The sequence below is a fragment of the Abramis brama genome, assembly GCF_963993115.1.
Source record: "Abramis brama genome assembly, chromosome: 18".
Lineage (NCBI taxonomy): Eukaryota > Metazoa > Chordata > Actinopteri > Cypriniformes > Leuciscidae > Abramis > Abramis brama.
Genome location: NC_139980.1, coordinates 24,156,640 through 24,173,521, shown reverse-complemented (window position 1 = coordinate 24,173,521; position 16,882 = coordinate 24,156,640). Strand labels below are relative to the sequence as shown.

Below are 16,882 nucleotides of genomic sequence, written 5' to 3'. Positions count from 1 at the left end.
CCCTCATGCTTCTCTTTTCCATATATTCTCCATCTTTCTGTCTTTATTAAAGCTTTTGTATCATTAACGTGATCACTTTTAATACTCTCCTGACCTTCAGTGTATTTATAAACATAAATGACAGCCTATCTCTCACAAGAACATGAGCTGAAATGGAAAAATCCCTTCTTGTATTTATTTTCCCCAGAACAACTTTAATTAATGTGTTTAAATAATGTCAATGTTTGTCAGAAAGCATGCAGATTGTGACCACCACCTCTGAGTGTTTCCATGTTTTGGTGGCGTCTGACAGGGTGTTCTGCCTCAGGGTTGTTTTAGGTGGATTAGTAAATGTTTGGCCAGAATATCACTTGGCAGGACTAATTCAAGGCAGGCTTTAAAAACAGGATGGATGGATATAATTTAATCTTAATCTTCTGTAAATTGCTCTGCGAAGGCCTTCCCTTGAATCTCTTGAATGCCCCTTTATCCCCATATCCCATGTCTTTCCTTCTCTCTCCTCCACATCTCTCAGAGGAATCTTTCAGGATCTTCTCCTCATCATTCTTGGCGTCATGTCATGCAGTGCTTCATGGCCCATGGTAATTCTTTAGGATGGTTGTAATTTCAAAAGAATGCAAGCAGAGGATGGGTTGCCATGGCTCGCCCTGGAGCAGTGAGCTACAGACAACATCAAGCGTACGCCAGACCCTTAGCACCAAACAGTCATAAAGGGCAGCACGGAACAGCAGGGATCATGTTTAAATGACTCGGACTGCTCCATCTGCCAAAAGTGAAGAAAGAAAGAGAGTAATTTTTAAGCGTGCTGTATCTGTGGATCTTGAGCAGACTGTCAACATAAATTAGTTCTGTTGTGCTTCTTCCATATGAAAAACAAATTATATCATTACAATTGAATGCTGTTATCTTAACGAATACAAATAACTTTTTCTATTTGTTTATTTCTTTGTGGTGTTGTCAATTTGACCTCAGACGTCCAGTGAGGGCAGACACTCAGTCCGTATATCAGGCCTCAGCACCATCGATTTCCGAGCAGGCTTTTCCCGAAAACAAACGTTGGACTTCAAAATGACATCCAGCAGGCCAGTCCAAGGTGAGTTATTTAAAGGTTATTTTAGTTAAAAGTGTTTGAAGTCATAGAAGGTACACTACCATTCAATAGTTTTTTATGAGATTTTTTTAATGTTGGTGAAAGAACTCTTTTGGCTCACCAAGGCTGTATTTATTTGATCACAAATACAGTAAATAAGTGATATTGTGAAATATTATTACAGTTTAAATGTGTTTTCTATTTTAATGTTTTAAATTTAAAAATGTCAACAGTCATTCCTCCAGTCTTCAGTGTCACATAATTCTTCAGAAATCATTCTAATATGCTGATTTTGTGCTCAAGAAACATTTCTTATTATTATCAATGTTGAAAACAGTTGTTCTTATAATTCTTTTGGAAACTATTATGACAGTTTTGTCAGGATTCTTTATTTTTTTTAAATTTTTTTTAATTAGAAATAGAAATTTTTGTAACATTATAAAAGTCTTTACTGTCACTTTTGATCGTCCTCCTTGCTGTATATAGAGTATTGATTTCTTAAAAACAAAATCTGTTTGGACCACACACGCTGTCAAATTTATGAGGTCAACATAGTGGCTGTGTACTTGAGCATTTAAAACATGTTTTGGTTAACCTTTCTAACCTCTGTACTCTTTCACACACACTCAAAGGAATCCCTACCTTCATCCTGCTAAACACCACTGGTCTTTCCCCTCCTGCTCGTGCTGACCGCCTGGAACTCTTGAGCATCACTGGTGATGTAATGAAGACGCTGCCCATTCGCTACTTCCCTGAGCGACGCCCTTATGGCATTTGGAACATCACAGAATTTGTTCCGCCGAAAGAGGCCTTTTTTCTGCGAGTCACTGGCTATGACAGTGATGGCTTCCTCTTTCAGAGAGTGTCCAGTGTCTCCTACTCCAGCATTGTGCCAGGTCAGATTTGTGTAGATGGATACCACCACAAGATATTCAATCTAAGTATCATATTGGTAGTTTTTTCCTATATTTTACTGCCTGTGTTACTAGTGTGTGTTTTTCTTCATTTTTTTTTAGATGTGCCCAAAGTTAGCATGCCCACTCACACTCCGGGTTACTACCTGCAGAAGGGGGCTATTATGTGTTCTGTGGATAGCCTGATCCCCTATACCTTGCGTTTCACTAGAGAGGGACTACGTGTAGGTGTGGACCAACTTTTCAGGTAATGCTAATTAATGGTAGATTGGTAGTTGACCTGTTGTGCAAAGTGACATGCTCTACTGTTCAAAAGTTTGGAGTTGGTAAGATTTTTTTAAATGTTTTTGAAAAAAGTCTCTTATGCTTTTATTTTAAAATTCAAAAATACAGTAAAAAATCATGTGACATATTATTACAATTTAAAAATGTTTTCTATCTTAATACATTTTAAAGTATAATTAATTCATGTAATGGCAGAGCTGAATTTTAAGCAGCCATTACTCCAATTATTCAGTACCACATGATCCTTCAGATCTAAATGAATACAGTTTTTTTTTATAGGAAGAAACCTTGACTAACATTATAAGTGGAAAAAATGCTACATAAGTGTAGAAAATGGCTTTCAAATGATAGTGTTGAAGTGCCAGTGAACTTTATAGTTACTTGGTTACTAGGTCACTTAGCAGGCTCTTTTAATCCTGTGCCCAGTGCTTATAGTCTAATCATTTAAATCTTTGTAGTTTGTGTCTTTGGGTGTTTATTTGGGAAGGGATTTATTTTATATGGCTTTACATTTTCATTATCTTTTTAGGGAGTCTGCTAATGCATCATGGGAAATCGCTCAGGTGTCCTTGAAGGACGAGGGCTTTTATGAGTGCATCGCCATCAGCAGTGCCGGAACAGGACGGGCTCAAACCTTCCTTGATGTTTCTGGTTAGAATGTCACCTTTCATTTTTAACTATATAATAATTATAGCCTGTTATTATCAGTAACATTAAAGCTACAATGGGCCCTATTTTAACGATCTGAAACGTAAGTATCAAGCGCGAAACGCAAGTAACTTTGTGGGCGGGATAAATGACTCTTGCGCCCGACGCAAATCTAAAATGGTTTGGTCTGAAGTAGCTACATTATTCATATGTGTGGTTTGGCCGTAACGTGAAATAAACCAATCAGAGCGAAATCTCACATTCTCTTTAAGAGCAGGCGCGCTTGTTCCATGGCGGATTGCTATTATAACGGCGGATTTGCCAGGCGCACGCCAGGAGTGGTTCACAGCCGAGGAGACCGACGTTCTCGTTAGGGCCGTAAAATACAGAGAAGTTACATTGGGGATGGGAGAAACCCACCCAAATTACCTTCGGTTAAACAGGCGTATAAAAATTTGGGTAAATGTGTAAGCTAGATTTATGCCTATTTTTTCACATCTTCATGGACACAACAATGATTTCCCTCGTGTGTTAATATTTTTCCTTGTAATAATGTATGGTTTTCTAAAAATGAGAACTGCTGCGTCTGTGTGTAGATGAGATAAGCAAAGTGCATGCGCATTGTGCACACGCTACATTGATTATGGCCAAGTATGCGCCCTTGAAATAGCATATGAATAATATGCACAACGCGCCACTGACTTTAGACTAGTTTTTTCCTGGTCAGTGGCGGAATTGTTTTCTAAACCTGCAAAATAGCACCAGGGAACGTTTGCGCCGGAACACGCCTCCTCTTTGCGCTGAATCACCCCCGGGAGCACAAGTTAATTTCCTAATTTACCGACGTGCGTCTGTGGAGGGAAAAGTCTGCTGTGCGCGGGTGCAAAATAGGAATGATACATGCGTCGGTGTACAAAGTCAATTGCGCTGGGTGCAAGATAGGGCCCAATATGTCATTTTTTTCACCGCTAGGGGTCGCTAACCTCTTACAATAACAAAAGCATAGATTGATGATGCAGTGATAAGCTGAATCATGGAACTTGCCGTCATGCTGATGGATCTAATAATGTTTGTGGATGAGTGAAAATATTAATGTTTTTTAACATGACTGTGGTATGAAGCAGGGCGTGATTGCTAATGAAAGACAGATATCAGCGTCACACGCGAGTCCCGCGGATATTAAGGAATAAGGACATTTCATTCTACTGAACTACCCGCAATTGCTGAATTACTACTCCAACTGGTCAGTTTATTTGATGAATTAAACTTGTGAGGTAACGCAGCGCTGTTTTAGTTTGTGTTAGTTTGTTGGCTATATGAGACTAGCAGTAAGCTAGATCAACATTAGAATAACATTTGCTCACCTGTCTAATAAAGTACATGCAAGAGCGGTGTCTCTGTCAAGTCGAAGTTAGTCGCGGACGTGGAGCTCTCGGCATCTCGAAAACAGCACGACGATATTGATTCTCATTTTAGTTCTCCTTTTGTCCCAGAGTCTGCTTGCTATGGTCCATAATATTTGAACGAAACAACAACAGTGTGAGCGTGCCGCTAGACGTTACGTAGTTGTCCACATCTGTCGCCATGGTTACTATGGTAGTACAAGCAGAAACCAGGGATAACGCGTATATTACGTCATTGAAAGGCGACAAGTGACAAGGGACAGGCACTATTTAAAATTGTGAATTTCTCTGAATTTACAAATTCTTGGAAACATTTAGGATAGTGCAAGTACATAATTGAAAGAAATATATACCACTGTGCAAGTGTTTTTTGGATATTTTGATACAAATTCTTACATATTGTACCTTTAACAGTCAGACATGATGAGGTATACACTATAACAAAGTTGAACATGAATCATTCAATGTTTGCAAAGATTCAGGGAGATGCCCACCATTAGGAGAGCAATGAAGCCTGCTGCCTTTGCTAAACTCTGTGCATGACTGAACGGTCAGGCATTTCAACCTTATACACTGCTGTGTAATAGATAACATATGAGGAATACATATGAGGCAAATTATTGAGATGTCCCACATCTGACATGCCTAGAAGCTCTCTCTCTCATATTTTCTCATGAGTCCACTTACCTTACATGTGTGTGAGTTCAATTCACCCAGCCAGAATCCCAATGTGTTCCACTCAGATTTAAGCGTCCAAAAATCTGCCCTCATTTCACCCAAAGCGGAGAGAGCACTGGATTCCTCAGATGAAATGGCCCATTATAATCTTTGGTTTACTTCATGGTTTACTTCATGCTCTGTGCAACACATGTGTTGCCCATGAACAATCTCATGCATGCGAGTGAGTGGTTATGTGTTCAAGAAATTATTTTTACAATTCAGTTTTATGATGCACAAAAATTACACAAGTTCAGCTTTAATTTTTTTTGATAAAAGTTATTTGCACTCTAGCAGTAAATATTAATATACATTTAAACTCCTAACAAGTCTAAATTCATGTCTGTTTACAGTATATAATCCTTTTCTACCTAGACAGCATTTTTGGGACTATTAGACGCATGCAAATGCGACTCTTGAATAGTGCTTTGTGTACCGGAGTAAGACAAAAATATTTCTGTTTTCTCATAAGTGTCACCTACTGTCAGAAAGTGAATTTTCATTTTCATTCAGCTCGTCTGCCATTTTTTCAGACAAATCCTATTTGAATATCGGACTGAATTTCATGCTCGAAAAATCTGTTTAGGTAGATAGCTCACTAGATTTTTTGAGACACTGCTAATGTCCTCGTATCACTGCAATCAGATTTTGTACTTGGAAGACAGATTAGATTTATATTACTGTTCATTTCAATACAAGAGAAATATTTCAATGTCTGGTTTTGTGTTGAACAAGGACTGCAAAAATAAACAGGACTGTATCCTCATGGCATTGTGGCGTTGTTGGAAACCTGACACCACACTGTCCCCGACAGTGCTTATACAAACTCCTTGCACAAATAGCCTCACTTCCTGTCTTCCAGCTCCTCTCTGCTGTCTTAGCTTTATGGTGAGATACAGCCTTAATAACACCAAGGGTTACCGTGGAATCTGGGAATCTGACATTTCCCTTCAGCTGGAATGATCACCTATAAGTCACATTTTTCTTATAGGTTCATTGTTGACCAAAAGTTTATCAAGTCAGACATGTCTCCTTTTCCCTGTCCCATTTTCTGAGCTGTTTCCCCCGACTGTGCTGTCGCTGGGTCAGTGACACGATTAGCAGGAGTGACAGAGAAAACCTCCCTTATGAAATGTATGTGTCTTCCTGTATAAATTCCCCACTTATGCCCTAATCCACACATCTGTCAACACCCTCCCCGTTTCCCCTTCACATTTCAGACTCATTGCACAAACTGTCAGATCTGCAGAGTTCACAGACATCCAAAGACCTTATGAGAACTCAGAGAGGTCTGGAAAATAATTAGTGAATGTGAATGGATTCAAATTAGGCTGTTGAATTCTATTGCTCCAGGATAAAGAGATTGATAATCACATTTCCTTGACTCATTGTGTCTGTGCAGAGCCTCCTCCTGCTATCACAGTGCCCTCCAACGTGACAGCGTATCCTGGTACAAATGTCGTTCTGACATGCCTGGTCACCAGCACGGTGCACTTTAACCTGACTTGGCAGAGAGGGGACGTGGATGCAAAATTGGACCATCGCATACATGTCACCGCCAACCTGTCCTTGGAAATCCAGCGGGTCACTCCTGATGATGTCGGCTGGTACACCTGCATCGCAGCCAACGAGGGTGGAGTCTCCGCTTCTCGTGTGTACCTCAATGTGCAAGGTCAGTGTGTTTGTGTTTTTGAAAAAGCAATACACTACAAAAGAGTGATCATTACAACAGTTTTACTGTTGAGAGCAGCTTACTCGCATATTCGTTCTGCCAATGCAATCATATAATGAACTTTTTGCTCATTTTACTTCAATTCAAGTTATTATTTTAATACATGCAGAGAAAAAGCAATTCCCACTGGGCTTTTGGCAGTTCACTCTCCCGCTTCTCTCTAACACCAAGATCTGTTTTCACTGCATCCTTTCTGTAGTATTTCACTGCAATATTTTATAGCACTTGTGAAAGTGATTTATGCTGGGCTTGCTCACTGTTTGCAATCCTGCAGTTTCCATTGAAACAGGCTCTGCGCCCCTTTCTTACACAGAATTAACAAGACTTCCTCTGACAGTATACAATGCTGGCAGATCACTTTGCTTTCTCTCACTGGGTAAAATAACCTTTTCGTACAAAAGAAAAATTACAAATGAGATCACAAATGAAAAGAGAAATGGGCTTTTTAACAGAACAGAACTGAAGTTTAATTGGTCGTTCACAGAGAATGTGTTTTTGCATTCCACTGTGCTGCTTTTCCTTTGTTTTTCTGTGTAAGCATACTGTAGACAGATCAGTTTGACTGTTGCGCTCACCTCGCGTCTTTTGCAGCATCTCGCACATGACAGCGTTCTAAATACTAAATTTTTTTTATATTTGTGTTCTCTCTGAATGGCTCCTAAGAAAACGTCTCATAACACCCAACCAAAGATAAGTGGGATAAAAGACTTAGTTCGCTTGAGCTTCAGAGATTATTAATTATGTGACCTCACTGACCTAAGTGTTGCATATTGCTTACAGAATCAAGGCTTTTCTGTTTCTCATACTGAGGCAATTTTTTATTAGTCATGCTCTGTTGTAATGAATTAAAAATAAGCTGTTTTGATTTGAAAGTATGTGGGTTGGAGGTAATATTGATGGATAGATGTGACTTTAGATTGTCTTTTATGAAGATTAAATGTGTCATGCCCCTGAGGGCCGGGTTTGAGTTTTATTAGCAGGAGAGCGGGAGTGACATTAACTGTATAATTTTACCTCATTGTTGAGTGATGAGTCTCTTAGTTTTCCACAACATTCTTTCCCAAGACCTGAGGAACGGGTTTTCCCTGCATCACACTTTAATTCTCTTTGGCTCTGTCTCGGTTTCTGCCCTCTCTCTCTCTCTCTCTCTCTCTCTCTCTCTCTCTCTCTCTGTCTGTCTCTCTCTCGTTTTTTTTTTCTGCCTCGGTATAATTTTTTGTCTTTATCTCTCGAAATTTACATAGTAAAAAATGCTTTGCTTGGCCAAATCATTTGTTACATGGAATACACATACATACCATTTTAAAACAATAATTTAATTACATTTAAATTAAATAGAAATAATAGTATTAGCTCTATTTTTGTGTTATAATATTTATAGAAATATTTCTGTTTCTCTCTGCCTGCTTGTCCCTGTCTATCAGTCTCTGCTTCCTTTTCCCTTACCCTCTATTTTTGTTCTGCTGCTACACTTTAAGCCACTTCGTAGTTTTTTTGTGTGTCAGTCTTTGGCTTTTTAAACAGCTGTCACTGTTGGACTGACACAGTGCACGTGTGTGTGTGTGTGTGTGTGTGTGTGTGTAATCACCACCTGCTGGAATTCCTGTGCTATCCTAGTCATTAGGGGCCCTTTGAAGTGGGACTGCTGACATAGTGATACCTGGCCAGTCCACAGAGTCATCTGCCCTAATCCAACATTACTTTGACCTGTACTGTCCACACACACCGTTTACAACCCCAGTCCCAGTCAGATATACATGTCTGTGTTTAGAGACCCAAAGAATATTTAGCCATTTAAAGGCAGGGTAGGTAGGACTTTATAAAAATAAAAGATCCAAATTTGTTAAAACTTTCTATATATATCAATACATAATTAAAATGTAAGTACTCTGAAAAAAAGAGTATAAAAATCAAGTGACTCTAGACCGTTTAATCTGTATTAAACACAGCTCATTATTTCGATTCGGGACGAATCAAAGGATTGGCTTAGGCGACTGTCACTCTCTCTCGCAACCATGGCAACTTTTGCCACGGGATCTGCCCACTTGCGCGCGCACGTTTGATTTGAGGAATTCGAGAGGCACAGAACCTAGGAATAGCAAAACAATGGCAGAGAAAGAGCAATCAAAATTCACATTACCAGCATGCAGTTAGTGAAGGCAAACAAGGCAAAAAAAGAAGACAGTACAAGAAAAGGTAATGAACAAAAAGTCTTTGGATAAACAAAGAAATAAAACGCGTGTCAATATCGGCGTAGCTTTCCAACGACCACCCCGTCCTCGGCCTCTACTTCCTCGGACCCTAGTTGCACGCCACGGCCTCTTGCACGACCTCCTCTGCTTCGCCCTAAAATTATTTTTATTTTACAAAAGGACATTTTACAAACCTACATTTTGCGCATGTGCTCCTGCATGCACTTTTCCAGTCACAACACAGCAATCAAAGGAGGACGCGCTGAAAACTGAAATGCTGTTCTCTTTCTTCATAACTCGTGAGAAGGTTTGAGTTGCAAAGGAATTTGTGACTGTTTCACCTGTTCAACCACATCAAAGTTTCGTAATTAGTAAGTCCGTGCTTTTTCTCTTTTTGTTCTTATGTGCTGAAGGGCTGCTGTGCCTTGGTGAAACGGTGTTTGTACGTGAAGAGCTCTTTTCCAAAACGCCATAAACCTAAAAAGCTGCCTCAAAGAACCAGCAAAAGTAATGATTATGAATGTGTAAAATATTGCAATAAGACATTTTAATTGTTTATTAATTTCTGTGTCGGCTGCAAAGATGAAGTTGACGATATTTGACTCGCGATCTTCGCAGTAGGCTAGTGAACGCATGCACCGGAGAAATGCACATTTATTAGGCTACATAGTTTTATTTTGTTTTGGATGGTTTTGTTTAGAACCAGATTTCTGTAAATATATTCCACATTTTTTAGGCCTGTGAGGCGAGGCTACGGTTCGGTTCACGATGATATAATCTCCAGTTCAAGCACCTTATGTTGTGATTGATAGCCTATATTTACTTTATGTATTTAATCCAGGAATGAAAATATTAATGAATTAATGAAAAAAAAAAAATTAAAATTAAGATACAATTAATCCAAAACGAAATTCGTTTCAAAGAAAGGCTTTGTGCTTTCTGTTTTGAGATCTCTGTTAAAGTTTGAAAGTCTTAGTGCAGCTTTCAGAGCGCTCGCGTCCATAATGGAGAACTGTCAAGTAATATTGTTTTTTCCTCATAAATGCAAACACGAAAAATAAAAGACAAAAACTTTTTTAAAAAGACAAACCATAAATTTAGAAAAAAAAAAGAAAAAAAAGATGGATTTATAGCGTTTTGGGGGAAAAAATGAATGGATTTATACCGTTTTGAAAATGTTTTTTTTTTTTTACTTTGAATTGATCATCAACAATATTGTTGTTTGATTTAATAATCACTGTTGCAAGAAGTGCCTAGTTAAGTTTTGTAAGTGGAAAAAGTAGGGGCTGCCACAGATTCTGTTTAGTTAGCTCCTTTATTGTTTTTTTCTATAGCCTAGAATAATATAGGTCAAATGCAGCAAGTGAAAAGACCAACTGGACCTTCTTTGCCAGTTTGCTCACATTTCTTTGAAGGATGGCAAAAATATCGCCTGAATATCGATATCTAGATATTGGAAAAAAATATCGAGATATTCATTTTTGTCAATATCTCCCACCCCTACATGCAGAACACCATATATGTTATGAATCTTACACGAAATTCATCTTCATCACAATGTAACTGATGGTAATGTAAAAAAGTGTATCAATGCAACCTGTTTTTAGCTTATATAACTAGCTCGTTAGCAAATCAAAAAATATATATTTTAAATTTACCAATATCAATATGCTAGCTTGATAGTGAGTACTAAAATACATCTTATTTGTTTATATTCATAAGCAATTAGCATTAGATTTTTTTATTAAATGTGATTCTGACATGATGTCACTACATGCACTGTGCTCCTTCCTCTCTGCTTGTCTCAGGTAAATAATGCTCTTCAGCTCAGCGGTTGGAGTCGCGCGTTCATGTGTTTTGGGGGCGTGGCTTTGGAAGGAGCCCAGAAGGGAGGGGGTGGAGTGAATGGAAATAATGAACTGTCTTTAAAACAGTCGTGAGAGGTCTACAGACACTCGATTTTTATACTTTCTTTTTCAGAGTACTTACATTTTAATTATGTATTGATATGTACATAAAGTTTAAACAAATTTGAAAAATAAGTTTTTTAGACCATTCCTACCTACCCTGCCTTTAATATTGGGTATTCAACTACTTTTGCTATTTACATTGCCATGAAGTATGAAGTTACAGTTTAAACATTTTGCAGTAAATATGTGTTAATGTCTAAACAAATATTTTGATATTTACTGCAGTTACACTGTACTTAAGTGTATTTTAAGTGTCCAGATAGACCTTGCTGCCACAGGATTTGCATAGTAAAAATGTGTTTTAATCTGCATACAGTAGACATTCAATTTACAGAAACATAGTAACTGTTTGAATTACTGTAGCCTCAGGCAAAAAAAGCGTAGAAGACGAGGTGTTAGTGATGCTTAGCGTCAGTGAGTTGTTAAAATCTGGCCTTTAGGCAGACCAAGTCTATTAGAGTACAATTTAGTGACTAAGACTTGGGATAATTACAGCTTTACTACTAGACACAAAGTGACCTCTCAACGGCAATGCTTTGACTGCCTGAGCATGCAACACACAATGGCTCTCCCTTGCACAATAGACTATTTTTGTCTGCCATGTCTCGTTTTGGGTCCACTTTAATCATGACAAAGTGGGGTTCTGGCAATTACATCACTCATCCCTGTCAAGCTTTCCATTTGAAATACAGTAGAAGACCTGTTAATCTCTGTTACAATATTGTGTAATGCCATATTACTGACTAGTAGCAGTGGTTTGCTCTGTTCCAAAAACCTAGTGATCTGCCTACAGAAGCAGCGTTTTATCCTGTTCCGAAAGGTAGGCAGCTTATTCTGCATACTAAGGACATGTTTACACGACAACCATGTACTAAAAAACGGAAACGTTTTCCTTTTACGTTTTTGAAAAGTTTAGCGTACAGACGATAACATTGTCAAAACGATCCCCGTTCACACGGATCCACGAAAATGACTAAAAACGCGTTACTGATCTACGTTACTGGATTTAATTTTAACTAATGCTTCCCATAGATACTCATCATTCGGTGTTTTTTGTAATGATATTAGTGATCACTGTGCAGTTGTCTGTGTGAGAAATTGTAAAATTCCCAGAACTTCACCGCGTTATATTTATAAAAGATTTTTTAAGCATTTTAATGATCAAGCTTTCCTACGCGATCTCTACCATAGTGATTTTGGTGTTGTTTCACGCATGCCAGATGCTACCCTGGCTTGGGATTATTTTAAATCTACATTCACATCCATATGTGATAAACATATTCCAATTAAAAGATTTAGAATAAGTGGTAAAAATAACCCCTGGTTCAATGACACTGTTTCTACCTTTATAAAACAGAGGAATGCTGCTTGGGCTAAGGCAAAGAACTCAAACAATTCCTTAGACTGGATTTCCTAAAGAGCATTACGAAACAAATGCACACAATTAATCAAAAGTGCAAAACGTGATTATTATCTGTCCGCAATAAATGAAAATTTAAATAATCCCATAAAGTTTTGGAAATTAGTCAAGTCTACTTCCGTATCAAATCTGTCATTTAAATTTCCAGACCATCTTAAAGCCAATCATATTGTGGTTAAGGGCAAAGAAGCTATTGCAGATACTCTTAATAGTTATTTTATTTCAGTTGGCTCCACCTCCGAGTCTATTAATTCGGGTGTTAATACTAGTAAAGAAACTGCAGAATCTATCCAATATTGCCTTTCACAATCATTTAATTTTGTGCCCATTACTACCGCACAGGTTCATGAAGCTCTAATGAAACTAGATCCAAAAAAAAAGGCAGGAATCGATCAAATTGAGCCCTATCTCCTAAAATTGGCAGCTGATTTCGTAGCAGAACCTATAGCCTCTTTATTCAATTTAAGTCTGGTCTCCAATACTATCCCAAAAATGTGGAAATCGGCAATGGTTACTCCTTTATTAAAGGGCGGAGATCCTGAAGATCCAAACAATTACCGTCCTATATCTAGATTGCCAGTTTTAGCGAAAGTTTTCGAATCATTAATAAACGACCAATTAAAACAATATCTGTCAGCCAATAATATTCTTCACGATTATCAGTCTGGATTCAGAACAGGACATAGTACCATTACTGCAGCAATGTCAGTGTCAAATGATATTATAACCTCTCTAGATAGCAAAAAGTCATGTGCTGCTTTATTTGTTGATTTATCAAAAGCCTTTGATTCGGTAGACCATAAATTATTGTTACAGAGACTCAGGTTTATTGGCCTTAGTGAAGCTGCTTTAAATTGGTTTGAAAATTATCTTTCAGATCGTACTCAATGTGTGTCCGTGGAAAACTACAATTCACCATTCCTACAAGTTAATACTGGGGTTCCTCAAGGATCCGTTTTAGCCCCTCTTTTATTTTCTATTTATATTAATGATCTTGGTCATGGAATAGACTCCGCTAAATTACACTTGTATGCAGACTTGTATGCAGACGATACAATTATTTATACAACTGTTGAACAGCATCTTCCTTAAATCAAGCTATGAAGCAACTACAGAATGCTTTTCAAGTACTGCAGCACTCTTTGACGCAATTAAAATTGGTTCTAAATTCAAAAAAGACAAAATACATGATTTTTAGCCGGGGTCGCTCGAAAGTAACTGACATTTCAATTATAACTTCACATGACTTACCATTAGAAAGAGTGAGTTCTTATAAATATTTAGGTATATGGATGGATGAAAGATTAGCATTTGATGTACATATTGATCATCTGTTGAAGAAGCTTAGGCCAAAACTAGGTTTCTTTTATCGTTTAAAAAACTGTTTTCCCTATGAGGCCGAAAGAAAATAGTAGAGAGTGCTTTTTTATCTATAATCGACTATGGTGATCTTCTTTATATGCATGCAGCTACATCTCTACTTAGAAAACTAGATTCTGTGTATCATACAGCTTTGCGTTTTGTCTCTGGTGCAGAGTCACGGACGCATCATTGTATTTTATATGATTCTTTATCTTGGTCATCTTTATATCAAAGGAGAAAGCTACACATGTATTTATTTACTGCAAAAGCTCTTTTAGGTAAATTACCTTTTTATACATCAAATCTTTTAATTTATTATACAAATAATTATTGTACTAGGTCAGGTTCCCACATTCGGCTAAAAGTCCCAAGGGTATTGTCAGAGTTTGGCAAAAGTGCATTTTCCTTTTATGCTCCATGGGCTTGGAATGAATTGCAAAAAGTTCTTAATTTAGACGCACTTCCAACCATAAGCACTTTTAAACGTCTTTTGCAAAATGTTTTACAGGATACTTGTAATTCTTTTAATTGATTTGTTTTAACCTAACTTTTGATTGTTGTAAATTGTGGTGTTGTCTTATTGTTATTCTTTTGTGTGAAACTCTATGTGCCGCTATCTTGACCAGGTCTCGCTGGAAGAAGAGATAATAATATCTCAATGTGATTCTCCTGGTTAAATAAAGGAAATAACGCTGTATTATGCATGCTAGGCAAGTAGTTGGCGATGTCACTTTGTAAAGAAACACTACATGCTTATAGACTGAACATATAATACTCATGCACATGACGTCACCATTTTCACAAATTCGCATTCTTGTAGTGTACAGGCGATAATGCTATTGTTCTCAAAAACTTGCACTTTGAAACCCGTTTTCAAAAGATTGTGTTTTCAGGCCCCCAAAACGCCTTTGTTGTGGACATGAATTTGCAAAACATAAAAATTGTCAGTTTTTTGTGTAAACACCCCCTAAAATATCTCATTATAGCTAAGATACCTGATATTCTAAGGCAGCATTGCGTGTATTCTTCACAGAGAAGACAATACCAGACTGCACTGTGTCAAGGTCAGTAGGTAGAAGACCAAAGGTCCAATCCAAGGTAGAAGACAAGGTGAGAGAAAGAGATAAACTATTTTTATCAATATTTTGGGTCAGGGTTAGCCTATACCTTTCAAAAGTTTGTGGTTAGTAAGATTTTTTTGTTTTTGAAAGTGTCTTATAAAAAATATGTGCTATGTTTTTTTTATGCTTGTTGCCATATTGCAGCATTTTCTTAGCAACATGCTAACGCCAAACTCTATTGAAATCAGTTATAAGTCGAGTCTCCCCGGCGCTATTTGAATGAGACGCAGAGTAGCTGTCTGTGTAGAGCGTTCTAAATAAAATCACTTATGTGGTTCCATTTCAGTTCCATTTCACTTATGCTGTTTCATTTCTGTTAGCTAGTTAGCTGCCTATATAGGCAGATCACTAGGTTTTGGAACAGAGCTATGATGTGTATTTCCTGTCTCTGCCAATGATGTCACATCCTGCTCTGTTGGCATATGGGACAGGCAGAGACTGGAGGTCAGAGAACAGTAGAGACATGCATCAGATTGGCTTCAGCAGTGAGAAAACACTCTCATTCAGCAGGGGCTGCACATCATGAATTGATCAAGAGCATGCCTCTGCTTCAGCAGCTCAGAGAATCTGGAACCAATAATCCCACTTTAGTGTTTCTGTAAAAAAGAAGACTTGATAGGAGAATTGCTGTGAAATATGTTTGGCTGGCTTCAGAATCATATCATGGGTGTAAAGCAGGAAATTTTTAAAAGGGCATTGTGGAGACCACATGGGGACATTACTTGGATACAGTTATGTTCTTTACAAACACACACTGGAGTTAAGATTGTACTAATGACTATATATTTGTTGGTGAAGGTAATTATTTTCTAAATATTTTCTAAATGTCTGTAAATCTCATCCAACTGTTTGATAGGTCAAATATTACCTGACAGATTGATAATAGATTTACTTTAGTACAGTGATCAATCTTTTTCACTCCAAGAACCCCCCAATTACAATTTTAATAACTTGCATGACTTTTTCTGGTTTCAAATTTGGTTAAAATAAGGTTTCCTCAATCCTAAATCTTTCCTAAATCCAGGTTTTCTAAGACGGTGGGAATCCTGGTTCTTTAAAGACAAAAAAAGCAATTAAAAATGCACTTTTTTAAAATATTATTTTTAATAATTTTGAGGCCTCCTCAAAATCATCTTTAGGCCCCCTTTGAAGTTTGCTGAGGCCCCCTAGTCGACCCCGGCCCCCTGGTTGAGAACCACTGCTTTTAGTAAATTTGAGCTGTGTTTGTTTGTGGTATTGATAAGGTGTTGCCAGCAGTTTCTAAGGTGTTGTGAGTGGATTTTAGTGTGTTTCTATGCAGTTACTAGGGTATTCTGGCCCTTAGATATGCCTCAGGTAAGTATCTGTCTTTTTATGAACCATTTTATCCAAAATAAGCTCACTGAAAAAACACACCTCTACATGTACCTACCTTTTTGCAAAACTCCAAAAATGAACCTATATATACAATTCACTGCAGTTAAACATTAACAACTTTTATTCCTTTTCACACAAATTATGATTAATAAAGACTTATTTTCACACGGTTCTTTGCACAATATTGTGTTATGACCTCAAAATATTTTTACCAAAGCTCATGACTTCTAAAGTAGTACATTGTGATGTTTGCATCACATAACCAGCTCAATATGTATAGCTTTTCAAATCAATAAACTTGCTTGCTGGCTCACCTGATACAGCATTACACTTGTGATGCAGAGCTCTCGAGTACGATTCACAATAAAAGAGATCAAAGACTTGAAGACGCAATCTAAAATGGCATGGTTGCTTTAGCAAAGGCATTTTTCAGTTAAGTTTAAGGTAGGGTTTAGTGTAGGTGGTATGTTATTTTTTAAATTGGATAGAGCATTAGCCATTTAGTGCCACTTACCGCCGGACGTTTCGTTTCTGAACTGCCACGATAAAAACATCAACCAACTTGACAAAACATTGCCAGATTCACATTCATCTGTTTCGGATAAAACTGAACATGCTTTTAGCTCACTGGACATTTCACTTTGAAAGTGTCCTGAAAAGTACAAGAAGCAA

General features: G+C 37.6%; 1 protein-coding gene across 2 annotated transcripts in view; it reads left to right on the top strand.

Moving 5' to 3' along the window:
- Positions 1 to 16,882, top strand: part of hmcn1 (hemicentin 1) — a 115,185-nt gene that overhangs the window by 35,008 nt on the left and 63,295 nt on the right. For both annotated transcript variants that reach the window (XM_084091801.1, XM_084091800.1), the window contains exons 7-11: positions 973 to 1,093; positions 1,723 to 1,986; positions 2,107 to 2,251; positions 2,819 to 2,940; positions 6,460 to 6,729. In XM_084091801.1, the coding sequence (XP_083947927.1) occupies positions 973 to 1,093; positions 1,723 to 1,986; positions 2,107 to 2,251; positions 2,819 to 2,940; positions 6,460 to 6,729 (922 nt within the window). The remainder of the gene's footprint in view (positions 1 to 972; positions 1,094 to 1,722; positions 1,987 to 2,106; positions 2,252 to 2,818; positions 2,941 to 6,459; positions 6,730 to 16,882) is intronic.